This window comes from Brienomyrus brachyistius, chromosome 1, assembly GCF_023856365.1.
Source record: "Brienomyrus brachyistius isolate T26 chromosome 1, BBRACH_0.4, whole genome shotgun sequence".
NCBI classification, from domain to species: Eukaryota; Metazoa; Chordata; class Actinopteri; order Osteoglossiformes; family Mormyridae; genus Brienomyrus; species Brienomyrus brachyistius.
The window spans coordinates 25,731,368-25,748,584 of NC_064533.1; the positions used below are offsets into that span (position 1 = coordinate 25,731,368).

The 17,217-nt window shown below is 40.1% G+C and overlaps 1 protein-coding gene across 1 annotated transcript in view; it reads left to right on the forward strand.

Moving 5' to 3' along the window:
- LOC125705370 (cadherin-7-like) overlaps positions 1–17,217 on the forward strand; it is a 110,978-nt gene that overhangs the window by 34,408 nt on the left and 59,353 nt on the right. The window contains 1 exon segment of the mRNA XM_048971914.1: positions 9,504–9,798. Coding sequence (XP_048827871.1) covers positions 9,504–9,798 — 295 coding nt within the window.

A 17,217-nucleotide genomic window follows, 5' to 3' on the forward strand; every position in this document is an offset into this window, starting at 1 on the left:
TCATCAAGGAATCAAAACTACTTTGCATACCATATTATTGTTTTGCTCCAAACATGGACAATAAAACCAACTCAGATAATTGATGGAAGGCACACCACTGGCCTTGTGTGAATAAGCATGCATATTAAATTAATTTATGCCTGGCATTGTTATTTTTGTAGTAATGGTGACTGATTTGTATCGGATATGGACACTTGTTGGAACAGGAGTGTCCATGAGCTGCAGCCATTTAGAAGTGGAGGTTAAGTATCCTGCTCTACATGAGGGTTTTAATTGAATCATTTAATATTGCATGGAAACCTGAGCATTTGGAAATGAACCATTTACTGTATGATGGGCCTGGAGTCTATCTTGCATCCAGGAAGCTCAAATCATGGTATGTCAGTCCATCACGGGGGACACACCCTCACACATGCTTGTGTATTATTTGCACATGTTTTAGGAGGAAACCTAGGGGTACCCGCTGAAAACCTCCAAAAATCTCCAGACATGCAGAGTTTGGCCAGCAGCTGAACCCAGAATCCGGGATGCATGGGGCTACAGAGCCAACATGGGACCCCAAAGAACAAATAAATCAATTCAATAAAAAAAAAGAAAATAGAGCAGTAACACTGAGGGTGCTCTGATTTTCTCTGTTTTAATTTAGCCATTTTTGTTTTACTCTTCCTGGAAGCACAGTTATCAGGGGCAATGTGGCACAGCAGGTTGGGATTCTGTGCCTGTGATTGGAGGGATTTCAGGTGTGAATTTCAGAGTTCACTGAGTGATGTCACCATTAGGCCTTTGAAAAAGACTCTTAACTCTTGCCCCATGGACTGTCTGATCCTGTTTTCTCAATTGTATATAGCATTTGGATGAAAGTGTCAGCTAAACAAATAAAAGTACTTGAAGGACATATGGAACAACAGTGTGATTCTATGTGCTTAACATAATTCAGGTGTATTTCTGTTGCATTACAACTACACCTTGTTTTTAACCATGATTTATATTCCCTAACAGTATGACAAAAGCTAAACAAAAGAACGTAGGGTGACTGCAAAAAATCCCCCAAAAAAATAAACATGTTTATTTTTTGACAATTAAATTCAACACTGTTGTGTTTTTAATAAATCGACAGCACATGGAAGCTGGTAAATGGATAGGTGTTGCAAATGTAAGTTGAAGACCAGAGTAACAACCAGATGTGTAGCTGGCTTTATGATGACTATCATCCAACAACATGGAAAATTAAGTCCCGGCTTGTTCCCAGGCTACATTCTGTGAGACTGGCAGCCACATGATTTTCCTGGCTCCATATCCATATATCGAGTGATTAACCAAACTCTGATATTTATTTATAAGCCTCAATATGAATGCCACTGGTAAAACATGTAAAACATCTTGTGTTGCAATCTACAGCTACACAAAAACAGTTCGCATTTTAGAATATAATCAGACATTATTATTTAATTGCCTTCCTCATTAAATCCCCCAGAAAGGATTTTCAAGTGTTTTTTTTTTTTTTTTTTTGAGTTTCAAGGTTTTATTGTTGCGTATGTTTGGAGGGACACACTGAAATTCTCTTGCTACAGTTGCAGGTTAAGGGATAGGTTCATGGGGGAGGGGGTCAATGAGATAAACAGTAGTGCAATATAAGACACCACAGTGCAATATAGAGGCCAATAAATAAGTAATACATAGGATGCAATGTGGAAAAAGACGCGCAGATTTTCTGCCCGTATTTATCCCAACAACTGATCAAGAAAAGGTCAAATAGGGAAATTACCTTACGGATGTCCAAGTAACTCTCGTTCTGTACTGACCCCAACAATTCATCTTTTCCTCAATAAAAGGCAGGCCACGTTCTTCAAGAAACCTAATGACATTTCAAAACCTCTCTCTGGTAATTACTCTCAGACGCAGACCGCCGAGCAATTTCCCCATTGATACTGCCTGTCGCCTCTGAGCATGGTGATGAAATAAAAATGAGTAATGATATGCATATGTGGGATGTCAGTCTATCTGTTCTTACCTGCTGAAGATGGTTCAGACCTTTGGGAATAAGGCGCGGGTTTTTAGTGATGAGACAACCGAGAGTACTGGGAGGGGGGCTGGCGTGACTTATTTTGCACCATTTCATATATAAACCTACAGTTGGAACAAATTCTTCATACTCTGTGTCTATCTCAAGCCATGGAGTCCACGTTATCGAGGATCAAGGATTTTTATCGAAGCTTACTAGCAACCTCCATAGTGAGGTAAATGACAATCATACAGAACATCCATCCAGAGCCTATCCTGGAAGCTCATCACAGGGGACACTCACACACCATTCACTCACACACCATTCACTCACACACCTTGCACTGACACACCTTTCACTCACACACCATTCACTCACACGCCATACACTCACACACCATACACTCACACACCATTCACTCACATGCCATTCACTCACACATCATTCACGCACACTCCATTCACTCACACACCATTCACTCACACACCAGTCACTCACACGCCATTCACTCACACGCCATACACTCACACACCATTCACTCATACAATATTCACTCACACACCTTTCACTCACACACCATTCACTCACACACCATACACTCACACACCATTCACTCACACACATTTCACTCACACACCATTCACTCACACACCATTCACTCACACACCATACACTCACACACCATTCACTCACACACCATTCACTCACACACCATTCACTCACTCATGCACTCCTACAGGCAAGTTAGTAGCTCTAATTAGCCTCAGCATGTCTTTGGACTGTGGGGGGGAAACAGGAGTACGCTGAGGAAACCCCGCGACGACATGGGGAGAACATGTGAACTCCACACACATGTGACCCTGGCAGACCCAGGTTCCAGGGGTGTGAGGCAACAGTACTAACCACTGCACCACCATGCCGCCCCGTCATACAAAACACAAAAATCTAAATAGTACAAAATAAATACAAAATAAACAGAAACCATAAATATAAGCTAACTGTCAGTATTCACTGAGAATATTATCAATAAATATGCTCTGTAACATAGCATTGTTAGATGTAAGAAACCATATAAGCATATGGTGTATAAATATATATGAAAGTGTAGTTCACTGATAAACTTAAAGTGCAGTAATAATGCAAAAGGGTCAGTCTGTCTAGCAGCATTCTGTGCTAAATGGGACCAGATCCATGACAAAGGGACAGCACGAGTTAAAATGGCATCTGTATCGGATGGACTTTTCCCTAAAAACACATTTTCTGAATGGTTAAGAAATACGCCTGGGGAAACACAATATTTTATATACTCAAGACCTAAAATTTAAAAATAACAGAATCTATGGGTATTTTAAATAGTGGTATATACTGTGATAGCAAGCTTTCCTGTAATATATGATGTGATAGTGAATATTTCTTCCTAAAACTTATGCTCAAATAGAAAGTGTGTCAGTAAATGAAAGATGGGCTCCCTTAATCATCGGAGAGGCTGGGTCACGTTCCCCAGGTTCCCAGTCATAAATCTATTAACCGATTTCATGCAGCTTAATAATATCCACTATCTCTGGCTCCTTTTCCCCAGTATGAAATGCAGTCCTTGTGGAAATGATGGCTGTTTTTATCGGTTGGTTTAACTTCTTTAGCTGAGGAGTATAAATCGGCTGGTTACTCTATCCTGACAATGCCAGAGGTACCTGTTTTCTTCCTGCCTGTATCTTTAATTCAGCAATTTTAAGTTTTTATAGAAGCAAGAAGTGGTTGGTACAGGGGCGGGGCCACAGGGGCACTGGTCCCAGCTGAAAGATGATTGGCCCCTGGAGTGCCCCTTTATCCTGTCACTCACTGATTCAAATCATATCATTGGCTAATGATAAGGTTGGCCCCTCTGTATGAATTTTGGCTCGTCTTATGCCCTCCACCTGAAACAATCGTAGAATATCCCCTGGATGCAAGCTATGCTTAACAAACTGTTGTTAGAGTGGATGTCAGATAATTTGCCCTGTCTATGCTAACTCTTTATTGTTAGAGTGTAAAGCCACATGTGTAATATCGTGTCTCGCAGATCCTTGAAATACTGAACTTTATATATTCTTCTCTGAATGATGGGCCCACTGTGCCAGATAACAAATGAATGTTGGCGAGATATGAAGGGGTCAGAACAGCAAATGCACATCCTTAATGAAGGCTTAGAGACCAGCATCCTCCCGGTTATGTTTTGTGATCTCTTTTTAAAAAAATTCCTCACAGGAGAAAACCTCTTTTTTTTTTCTCCGTGAGAATAAGTTAACTCATTTGTGAAACGATTTCCATTAGGTTACGGAGAGGCACAGTATGCTCATTAACAATACGACATGAATCTCCAATAGCTTACAGCCAGCAAATGTGGTTCTCATTACAGAGACTGGACCTCTGTGTGCCTTTTGGTACCACAGAAGTCAGCACACTTTGACTTTGATCTTCCCTACGGTCACACGCCTGGTGGATCTCGAGATATGGATTCCCACGATAAAGGATGCACTGAGGTTCACTGAGTGAGCAGCAAAGTGAGAGGGAGAGTGAGGTCTTGCTGGGTTTTCCTGTGAATTGCACCAGCTCATTTAGACTTCGCACCATCATCTGACACATCCACGTCCCTTTAATTAACACTGAATGTACAAAGAGGGTTTCACAAATTTATGGACTTGTTTGGGAAGTAATATGGATTTTGAGTACACATACGCAGCACATGGAAGAAGAACTGGAAATAGAATGTGAAAAACCGACTGAATTTGAAGTAGCCAAATCACAATTATAAACACAACTGCAAGGGTGAATCATATTATACTAAATACCAATTAGCAGTTTACATTAGCTATAAAAGAGGCCAGTGCAACAGCTTTTTAATATCTGAGATTTCAAAGCAACATGAACTAACAGGGTTTCATTAACTCCTAATTCAAAGCAACTATGGGAACAGACTCATAAATTAAAGGTTTTAGATTAGACTGATTATTTCCAAAGCCTATGCCGCTCAAAATGAATTAAATATGTGACCCATCACCACGAAATGAGTCTTATGGGCATATTTATACCAGTGCGACTTAAGACTCATTTCGTGGTGATGGGTCACATATATGAAAGATGTGAACAATATACAAAAAAGTAAACTATACATAAATTTTAACATGTATTGAGCTAGTAAAACTATTGTACTATTTATGCCAGATGTATCCTTCTCGCAATAGTATATCCTAAACATACACTATATGGACAAAAGTATAGGGACACCTGGCCATTACACCTACAGGAGCTTTTATGACATCCCATTCTAAATCCATAGGCATCAATATGGAGTTGGTTCCCCCCTTTGCAATTATAATAGCTACTATTTTTCTGTGAAGGCTTTCCACAAGATTTGGGAGTGTGTCTGTGGGAATATTTGCCCATTCAGCCAGAAGAACATTTATGAGGTCAGGCACTGATATTGGATGTGAAGGTCTAGCTCACAATCTCCATTCTAGTTCATTCCAAAAGTGTTTGATGGGGTTGAGGTCAGGGCTATATGCTGGCCAGTCAAGTTCTTCCACAGCAAACTCACTCAATCATGTCTTTATGGACCTTGCTTTGTGCACTGGGGCACAGTCATGCTACAGTAGAGAAGTGCCTTCCCCAAACTGTTCCTACAAAGCTGGACGCCTAGAATTGTCCAAAATGTCTTGGTATGCTGAAGCATTAAGAGTTCCCTTCACTGGGACTAAGAGGCCTAAACCCAACTCTTGAAAAACATCCCTACACCATTATCCCTCCTCCACCAAACTTTACAGTTGGAAAAGTGCAGTCAGGCAATAGGGCTGTACGATTATGAAAAAAGTGAATTGCTATTCTTTTGCTTAGAAGGGAAATAATAATTATTGATCCGCGTAGGAAAATTGTCTTTACACCTCCCACAACTTGCTCTTTTTTCATAGAGGAAGTTGTCTGCGAAGGGCTGCCACCCGTAGCGGCGCCCAGGGAGCTGGGGGTTAAGGGCCTTGCTCAAGGAGCCACAGGCTGAGGCGGGGTTTGAACCTGCAACCTTCTGATTACAGGCACACAGGCTTAGCCCACAGAGCCATACACTGGCTCTTGTCATGATATTTTTTCTTAAATTCAAATGTGTATTGCACTCATTAAACTGCAAAAGCAAACACAACAAAACATGACTGTGCCAAACATATAACTGATCCAGGACCAGGATATCAACTTCTGACAACAGAACGGAAACAACTGGCCAGTCGATTAGGGTATCCGAAACAGCCATACCAAAAGTTTCAGTACCAACAGAACAGAACATTTTTACACACTATGTGCTTCAGCACTCGGCAACCCAACACTCTTACTTTATGTGTCATTTCGTGGCTGAGTTTCTGTTGTTCCTAAATAATTTAACTTTGCAATAATTCCATTTACAGTTGACCATAGAATGCCTAGCAGTCAAGAAATATCACAATGACCCATTCTTTTGCAAATGTTTGAAAACCTGCCTGTATGGGTAAATGCTTGATTTTAAACACTTGTGGCAATGGGTCTGAATGAAACAAGTGAATTCAGTGATGAAGAAGTGTGTTCCAATACTTTTGTCCATATAGTGTATCAGCAAAGCATAGCCGTAGTCTAAAATCGAAGTTCACTGACAGGACTAGATGAACACCTAACAGCACAGTTGCTAAAGACCACAAAAGTATGGAATCAAAAATGACCACAGAATTCATACAGCACCTCTGTGACCCGGACTCAACAAAGACCAACAATGAGCCTCACCAAGTTGGGATTTATGTTGGCTGAAATCTGGAAATTACATATATCTAAGGTCAATGCACAATGATGCATAACCTGCTGCAAATAGCACCAAACCTTGAATCATGAGCAATAAATAAAGATAATATATTAAGTCTTCACCCCTTTTTACAAAATACAGATGGGTTTCCTGATTGGAGAAAGTCTAAGGATGCTTTCAACTAAGAATGCAGGGTGTCTGTGATGGTACAGATATCCATCTTAAATGTTTGCAAGATTGCAGAAACTTTCCTACATCTTCTCCAAGTCACATCCTCGGGTATCACAAATAAAGAGTCTAAGTTTGTGCATCACATTTTTGCCCTTGTTATTTAGGATTGACTATGTGAGAGAATCATCCCCTGCATGGATTTTTTCATGTCAGTGTAGTTCCAGACACATCCAAGAGAACGGTGGAAGAAACCTTCTTGAATCTTTGACCAGTAACCTTTTAATTAGTCTTAGTCCTTAACTACTAAGAAACCTGTTGAGACATGAACCATACTTTTTTCTAGTCATGCCCAACGGCAAGGAAAGTGAATCCACATTCTCTGTAGCAGGAAAAGAAAAAAACACCCTGAAATTCCAGAAATGTAGAATGTTGGCTAATCTATAAGCCATTTTCACAATGCAGTTACACGTGTCACGAATAATATATCGACTAATCTGTAGTTAAATTTTTTTGTACTGTATTATTACATAGATATTCAACAGCGCGAAGAATTAAAATCCAAGTGGCATTAATACCACATTCAATGCTAAATCTTCCGTAGCTATACCGTTTGGCAAATGTCAAAAAAATGTAGCATGTTAATAAAGATTATTGGTAAATGTTTCTTTAATATAATATACTAGTCAAATATTCATCCCTGTAGACTTTCATAGCATCTCACAAGAATATTATACTTAGAAACTGATATGTGAATTTTCACAAGAATTTCAGAGTAGGAATAAAAAAGCAAACTTTTCTTTACACTTCCTTAACGAAGCACAGCTTTGCATGATAAATATTGTACCTGTGAGTAACTTCTTGTGAAAGAAATATGTTTTTTTTTTTTTTACATAGGGATGAAATAATAGAAATAAAAAGGGTGCTGGTTTTTGGATGGAGTAATTATATCTCTGTAATTGTATTTCTTTCCACTCACTCCACAGATTTCATCATAGGCTACAAATCTGATGTTTCTAGTGGGTTCAAGATATAAATTGCATTGTTCTAACATACTTTATATGCAAGGGACGGACACCTCCATCCCCTCAGTCAGATCGGAATTAATTTGCCTCCCTCACACGCACATCCCAGGTATGGGCAATAATACTAAGTTTAGGGAGAGTCCCAAATGCGCTGATTACTCTCACAGAGATCAGAGGTCCTCATTTCTAAATGCTGCTCGGAGGATGTTTTCATCGTTTGTCATTCCACTTCACTGATCAAAATGCAATCATATCTTTGCTCTGGACATGAAGAATCTTGCAATGAGGTATAATTTTCAGATACCCAAATGATATACCATACTGAGAGGAAGGATACATATAGTATACAATATATACATATGGATATTTTACACCCAGTATTATGTATTAGTTAATAAGCCCCATAACTTGCTCTCCAGTTCACACACTTCCTACAATCCCACATTTCATTGCACATTTTATTTATTTGAATCTTCTGATACCATTTTGGTTTTCTTTGCATTACCTATTTCCTGGCATCGCACAATTCAGGAACCAAGTGGGAAAGCATTTCACTTCACAGTGTATGATTGGGTATGTGACAAATCAAACTTGAAAACTTTGAAAAAAATTAGTTGCAGGCAGTGAAGGAAAGTTAGTTTGGACGTGCTTACCGAGTAAGATACTGCTGAGGGAAGTGCAAAGGAGACTAGGCTGTTATACAGCTAGCAGGCACCCTTTATAGCAGTGTTTCTCAACTGTAAGCCCCACTCCCCACCTATAACTTCACGATCAACAACTTTTTTTGGGTCATGACTTAATGACCAAGGAGGAATGTGGGTCCTGAGGCTAGACCCGTTGAGAAGTGCTGCTTGATAGGATTCTGGCGGGTATAGACTTTGCGCTTTCAGTTGACTATATGCTGTATACACAGTTGGTAGGATAGAGGAAAACCTCCCCTCCTGAGACCAGAATATGTAAGGCTTAAGTCTTTTATACCAGACATTTCTAGCCGTCTGCTTCATGTAGCTATGGAGCCTCCAGAGAGCATTACTGAACAAAGCATCTATGCTAGAAAAAAGAAATTTGATAAAGAACAATGACTTAGTCAACAAAGCGTTAGCGAGAATTTTAATCAGAACTGCCAAAGAACAGGCACTGAAGATGACAACAATACATACTTGCCTTCATGTTAATGTGATTTATTGTAAGACATTAATTTATTCATGTCTCTTTGAAATGTACAAATTAAGTACGGTACTTAAGTGCAGACAAGCTGATATGAATTTGATGATATGTAGAGGTCTCTGGGATGAAGTTGACAGAAAGTCATTTGTGGCAGTTATTCAGCTGGAGTTCTATTCACCTTGTTTACATTTGCACAAAGCTTTTGCCGTTTAAGTGTGGGGCTCAGGAGGAAAACTCACGCAGCCATGGTTCGTCATTAGTACCACAGCAGCCAATGAACGATGCACGTACGCATTTGGCATAGTTCACTTCATGTCAAAGGTAAACACCCACTTCTTCTTTACTACAGCTTCACTCAGACAAAGATAACGGGGACGGCAACGTGAAGTACGTGCTGTCGGGAGAAGGAGCTTCCTCCATCTTCGTCATCGACGAGAATACTGGAGACATTCACGCTACCAAGAGGCTTGACCGGGAGGAACAGGCCTATTACACCCTACGAGCTGAGGTCCTGGACCGGGACACGGACCGTCCTCTGGAGCCCGAGTCCGAATTCATCGTTAAAGTTCAGGACATTAATGACAACGAGCCGAAGTTCCTGGACGGGCCTTACACTGCCATGGTTCCGGAGATGTCCCCACTTGGTAGGTTGCTCTCTGTCTGATAAGTGAAAAGGTAATAATGACAGGCAAACTTTACTGTTTCAGGTGAGTTTCGGAGGTGTGTTTGTGTGGTTAGGAACTGAATGTGCATTGATAACACTTTGCACAGTTGGTAAACAATATGGAAAAGTCATTCTGCTCATCTTGAATTTACAAGAAGTAATCACTGACCATACTAGAACTGCCAATCCATGAGTCAATCAATAAATTAATCTGTTTTCATATTATTATTATTATTTATTATTATTATTATTATTATTATCATTATTATTATTATTACCTTGTGTTGCTTTTCCTGTTCCCTATTCTGCTTCAGTTGGGGGGCAGTGCTGAGTATTTGTTTGGCAGATGGATGGATGGATGGATGGGTATTAATAATGTAGGAGCACTACATTTAGTTTATAAACCACTGTTGTGAAAAATATCAGTTAATAAGCAACATTGATATTGCAGTTTTTGTTTACTGATTACAGTGATTTACTATTTTTATCAGCTTTAATGGAATAATTAAGTGGCTGTCACAGACAGGGCAAACTAAAGACTGATAAGCATCGTGATTCTAATATGATGCAATTTACAAGCAACAAAATTGCACTAAGATGTCACACCCGAATTGCAGGTCTGGATAAACTGATAAGTTCACAGCGGAAAATGAAAAGCCATTTTACTTGCTCAATATTTTTCTAATATTCATGTGATGTTATAATCCCGGCCCCGTTTGGAAGCTGAAGCGGCATCTCGGATTCCAGACGCGTGATGTTGCTTCTGGAGTTTGCAGAACATCAGTTGTTCACAGCGAATATTTTTTCCCTCCACCCAGAAAACAATAAAGGATGTCAGTGCTCCATAAACAGAACTACCAGTGAAGATAAATTTGTGTAGACTGGGAACTAGGGTGTAAACTGGGAATTAGGGTGGAAATTAGGATATGATGATGCTCTGAAGCAAAATAAAGGGAATTTGAACAGGTGAAAGAGGATAAACTACACCGAGACTGTGACATTATTTATTTATCAGACATTTTTATCTTTTAAGAAAACAGTCTCTGGGTCAGATAAGGGCCTTGCTCAAGGACCCCACATGAAGTCACTCCGCTCAAACTGGGACTTAAACCAGCAACCTCCCAACAAATGACTTCACCGCCCACTGAGGCAGACAATACAACGTTGAGCTTTAGAGAAAGTCTAGGGCCACTTCAGCAGATGCACTAAGAGCAATTCTTACCGAATAACCTGACCTACATGCATTTGGGTTCTGCGAGGGAATTGGAATACCTGGAGAAAAGAGGGGAAAAAAACAAGGACACATGAATTTAGACTGAACACACAAAGCCAGGGGGATGTATTGTAATGTGTGACCGTGGAGCTCGGAAACCACACACCAAGCACCAGCTACAGTAATAACTGAGAAGAGGAGACGACATCCCCAAAAATTACTAAAGAAATTAAGGTGTGAAATTCAAGCATTAAAACCGAAATCCATTTGTGCGTGACTGAAAAGTAACATCAGCTTGCTAAAAGCAGCAGAAAAGGGACCTGCGTCGATGGAGCTGACGGACTAGGAAGAGCTACAGATAGATCATAATTGATAAGTGCTGTAATAAGGGGGGAATTTTACCATCACAGCGTTCTTGCCAAAAATGCTTTTCCTTTAAAGCTGTACTGCACTAATCGACTGCTCGCTTTGGATGACGGTGTCTGTGCGATAAATAAACAGAGCTGCAAAGCAGGACATGGGCTAACGCAGAAGTAGTGCAGTGACCTAACTTCGCTAACAAGAAAAGGGCCACTGTGGGCCATTGTGTCTAAAGCAAAAAAGGGAAGAAATGAGAGACAGAAATAAAAAAGAAAGGAAATAAAAATCACCTGGGACCTTGAAGAGAAAACCTGTATGTTGTACAACATGAAGCGACATGAGACGACTCAAGCAGATGTGAAATATCAAGGTTTTGTGGACAAAGGAGTTGCTAAGATTTTTTTTTAAGTGATGGCCATAAGTGCATCCATAATTCACACAGAGTGGCCAACCTTATCATAGCCAATGATATGTTTTAAAGTGACAGGGGAGGTGGCACTCTGGGAACCAATCAGCTTTCAGCTGGGCTCAGTGTCCCTGTGGCTCCGCCCCTGTATATGCCCCTTTCTGGATGGTGATTCACACTAATTAATACCTGTTAATACCTTAACAGAAGAAAAGCAAGCAAGAAAAGCCCGTTTCACAGATTTACAATAACATCATATTTTTTTACTGTAGATGTGAAAAGAACAGCAGCCACTTCAAGTAATTCAAGGAAGCTGTACTGATGTATCTGGATTTATAAGTGTCTTCTTCCATTTAATTTTTCAGTCAAAATGTTTTGGCAGCAAGTCGGATGACTGGCTCTTGCATTAGCGTAGCCAGAAAATTGACTTAGGGTGTGCTATGGGACAACAAGGTGTTCCAGAATTCAAACCCAATAATGCATTGTGTGCCTATAATAACCATCACTTTAATTTCTTAAAGGGCAAGCTATCACTACTGTTACATTGTAGTTATGGTTGCCACTTTCAATCTGAAAAGTGATAATAAAAACAATGATAAAACAATGATAAAACAATGAGTGGAGGGCAGGGTTCCCAATGATAAAATTTATTGATCGAGGGGGCTGGGGGTCACAAATGATAAAAGGCAAAAAAAAAATTATTTCATGTGGCGCTTGCACACTGTTATTAAAACCCGTGTAGATGCAGTTGTTGTGTTAGTATTTAGTAAGTAGTTGTCATTGTTGACACAGCACAGCAAAATGTGCCCTCTGCATTTAACCCACATGTGACAGCTAATTAAGCATTTGGGGAGCAGTACCTTGCTCAGGATACCTAAGGGGTGCTTTGCTGGCCAGGGATTCGAACCTGCAGCCTTTTAATTATGAGTACACTTCCCGAACCATTAAGCCACCACTTCCCCTGCGAACTATGGAGGCAGGGAAAGGAGGCATCAGTTGAACCTGTGGTCCGGAAGTGCGGTAGCCCTTTGCTAGCACTACAGATAAATGATAAATGCGGCACCAACAACACTAGCGCTTTCTTGCTTACAGGTGAAGAATATCCAGGTGAATTTGCTTTATAAATACTCAATAAAGAAGAAACAGCATGTGGTCAAATAAAAAGGGACATTTTGAATAGAGACACTTCTTTTCCAGATGTGAGGTTGTGTTGTTGACAAACTGTCACCCACTCACGTCAATCTGGGGGCTACAAGCATACCTTTCCAAGAGGAAATCCGAATCCAACACTCACGTTCCGTCTTAACTGTCCATCAAGACAGTGTCGGGTACAGGAGATGCAGACGCACTGACAGGGTTGGTGCTGCTTTTCGGCGCTCTGACTACATGCAGATAGAAATCAGAGATATGAAGAACGAGATGGGAGCAGGTCAGGCACTGGCAAGGCAATGATAATGGACCCATTCATGCATGGTAATCAGCTAGAGATCTGAAGTGTTACAGCAGGGTTCACGGATCGTCAACCTGTCCGTCCATAGGCAAACGTATCTGTGGCAAGACCTGTCCGTGTCTATGGAAAAATGTTTTGATTGGGGGGGGGGGGCGGGGTACTGTGCAAGCTACATTTTTAAGTACTATGTGGATTGCTAAAATTCCATTTTGATCAAAACGTGAGATTTCACCATGGTGTTGACTACCTGGAAGGTTTACTCACATTGTATGACAAAAGAAGTTGAAAGTTCCAGCAGGTTATTTACTCTGCGGCTGCACATATTCACCGCATCTACTTTGAGAAGACTCAGGATATTGTCCTATCATACAGAAGAAAATGGACTGCATCAAAAAATAGAATCCAGAGAAAGATGCTATTAATTGTACCCGTGTGAATGCTCAGCAATCTCAACATGTTGAAACTGGCAAAACATTGAAAAGAGCAAAGGTCACAACTGCACACACATTCAAACATGTCAATAATGGCCACTGTGACTGTACAGCAAACCAGCAGTTAAAGTACAGAAACAGCTCACTCCTCACCTGGTATTATCCAGAGCACAAAACAGCTAGAGAGGTAAACACAGCAGAAATGTGGAAAAAAAGCGATTCAGAGAATACAAGAACATGAAGGGAAATACAGAGCAGAAAGGTGAAAGTCAAGGAGACAAACATAACTCATTCCGCTATTCAAAAGGAAACTTAAATTACACCCTAATGGAAAATCAAAGAAAAACATGTTACACCAAAACAGGATTGGAGTTCAGATTCGAAACAACCTTGAAGAGATATTTTAACCAAATTAATCCAACAGATAGTTGCACCTCTTCGCGTTCTGCGGCACGTAGGCTGATGCCAATGTCATTGGACATTCTAATGAACCAACTGCCTACGGTGCAGGAAAAAAAAAAACAATCACGTTAAAGAGCAATTTTCCTCCAGTCAGTAGGGGGTGCTCATTACGGACCTGCACCCTCAAGTCAAATGGTATAAAGAAAAGATGCACTATAGAAAAACTGCCATGGATGAGTCCTTACATAACAAGGGTGACTCTACGTTCACTAAAAACACATCAGAGATTTAATTAAATAGATTTAGTCCGTGTGCCTGTCAAAACCATTGTTCATCCATATGAAGAGTATCACAGAAAAACTGCTTCTTTGCAGGTCAGGCAATTCAGAGTAAGCAGTCCAACTGCCCAGGATGCTGAGAGGGAAATGGGATCTGGAAGGTAACTGAAGCACAAAAAGTGAAAAACAAAAAAAGCCCAATTAAGCTGTAATCATAATCTTGGAACCTGACGACCCTACACACTGACAGCTGTATTATATAAACTCCAATGACAAGATGATTATTCAGCTCATTGCTCCAAACATAGTTCACTTATATGCATAGATGGATATATCCGTGTTATTTTTTAGTATAAATTGTGGGCGCCGACAAATAATTAAACTATGTCCATTTTTCGAAGACTTGGAGCCTCACTGGAAGCAAAAGGCTCAGGATAACACAATGTACAGTATGGGATGCCAGAGCATTGCAGGATACATACAGTAGATGACACTGATGGCCAACACAGTCCTTTTAGCTAACACAAAGTAATTCACATATTAATGATATGATCCTATGGGGCCTGGGATTTAGCCAAGTGCAAGGCCGATTTAATAGAAAAAAAGCCACAATTAGTTACCAGAGGTGGGCATTTCAGGTCCAAAAAGTAAAAATCCAAACCAGGATTTTGTTTCAACCAACCTGTTGAGTACTCTGCGACTATGACTCTTTATACACTGGTTGGTTGAAACAAAGTCCTGGTCTGGATTTTTACTTTCTGGACCTGAACTATCCAGCTCTGGTTATTAAAGGGGCTTTCATGAAACATTCATGACATTGTGTAAGCTCCATCTTAATTTTTACATTTTTTAACATAAGAATATCGGACAGTCACCTGTAATGGAATGGCATCCACTCCTGTGTCCTATCTTGCTGAGTCCATCCTGGACTAGGCTTCATGCTGTACAGTACATGACCCTGTACTGGATAATCGGGTGGAGAAAATGAACAGATAATAAACCTCATACAAACTTATGCCTTTAACTTAATCTTAGCTCATAGACACCATCTGGTGGTTGCCACGATCATCCCAAATGACGAAGAAGTAAATACGACCAAAACAAACTTTGACATGATTTTGCCCAGCCTCTAGCTATTTCACAGTGATTCATTTAGGGTTAGAAAAGAGTAGAGAAGCCTACTTCATCTTTTTTTCTTTAGGGTGGTATGGTGTACAACATTTCCTCCTTATTCCCATTGGATGAATCACTTCTTTCCTGCGTTTGAGTACAGAGTTCCCTCTCGTACGGATAGTCACTTACAAAAGGACAAACTACAGGGGAGCTCAAGATCATCATAGAGAGAAGGACACTACAAAGCACCGCAGAAATGATATAAACAAACAAACAAACAAACCTTTGGCTGTAAAATCAGTATAGAATAAGCCACAATGGGAGGAAAAACAGAGGCAAATGGGAAGGCAGACGATGTCCATCCTAGGTTGACTTGTTTGCAGCAGAAAATCGCAAGTAACACGCAGTATCCCTGGCACTCGGTGTCGACACTTTCCTTCTCGCTTTCATTTATTTTTCATTGCTCCGCCCACCACTTGTCTCACAGACAGCTGTGCCCAGCAGCCCATCCGTCAGCAGATGTGACAGGATGTGGATGGACACTTGTCTCACAGACAGCTGTGCCCAGCAGCCCATCCGTCAGCAGATGTGACAGGATGTGGATGGACACTTGTCTCACAGACAGCTGTGCCCAGCAGCCCATCCGTCAGCAGATGTGACAGGATGTGGATGGACACTTGTCTCACAGACAGCTGTGCCCAGCAGCCTATCCGTCAGCAGATGTGACAGGATGTGGATGGACACTTGTCTCACAGACAGCTGTGCCCAGTAGCCCATCCGTCAGCAGATGTGACAGGATGTGGATGGACACTTGTCTCACATTCCTGGGCAAGAAGAAATTTACCTAAATCTTAGTCTTTTTTTCCCTTTCTTTTAGTCATTTTTGTAAATGATTACATAATTGTTTTTTCATTAAACTTTTCTGAAGTGTGGACATATATCATATGTAATATATAATGAAAGGTTAAAACAATTTTTCATTTTTATTCAAATTGTTTTATATTCCATTTGTAAATCCTTTTAGCAGCATGCATTTGCAGATTCAATAACCTTTGCATTTATTCACATTTATTGTTTATTGAAAACCATGTTTGTGGTAATGAAATAAAGTTTTATTTAATGCAGAAAAAAAACCTAAATTACTTCTGAATAATGGGGAAAGGGACAGAAAATGCACAAAACATTAAAACCAATTATGAGCAACACATGGCAAACAGCTGTAGGCCAATGCTGTTTTTTCCTTTACTGCAATTGCAGATTGCATACCAAGCCACAATTAAATCGAGCAAACTTCGTAAACAACTTTAAGATCGCGTTCAGTTTTAATGTCAACAAAAACTCTCTTGACTTATAAACTATATTAATTAGAATAAATAAATTCTATATTAAATAGAAGAAATATTTTATGTAACTAGGGGATTACAAAAATGAAATCATAAGATGTCACGCTATGCTACAAAAATGTCATATTTTTGCAATCATTCATTTTCACTTTAAAATGACACATATCATTTGCAGTATTTCATTGTTCCAAAGTGTGAATTACATATTTCACTTTACCTTAATTTATATTTAATCCATACTCTTTATCCAGTATTAGGTAACAGTGAGTCTGGAGCTTATCCCAGAAAACAAGGGGCAGAACACAGGGCATGCCAGCGCAGGGACCATAGATATAAATGCAAAAACCTTCTGTTGGGGCTTATAGGGGTTATGTTGCTTAGCTGGAGATGTGTGCAGTAACCA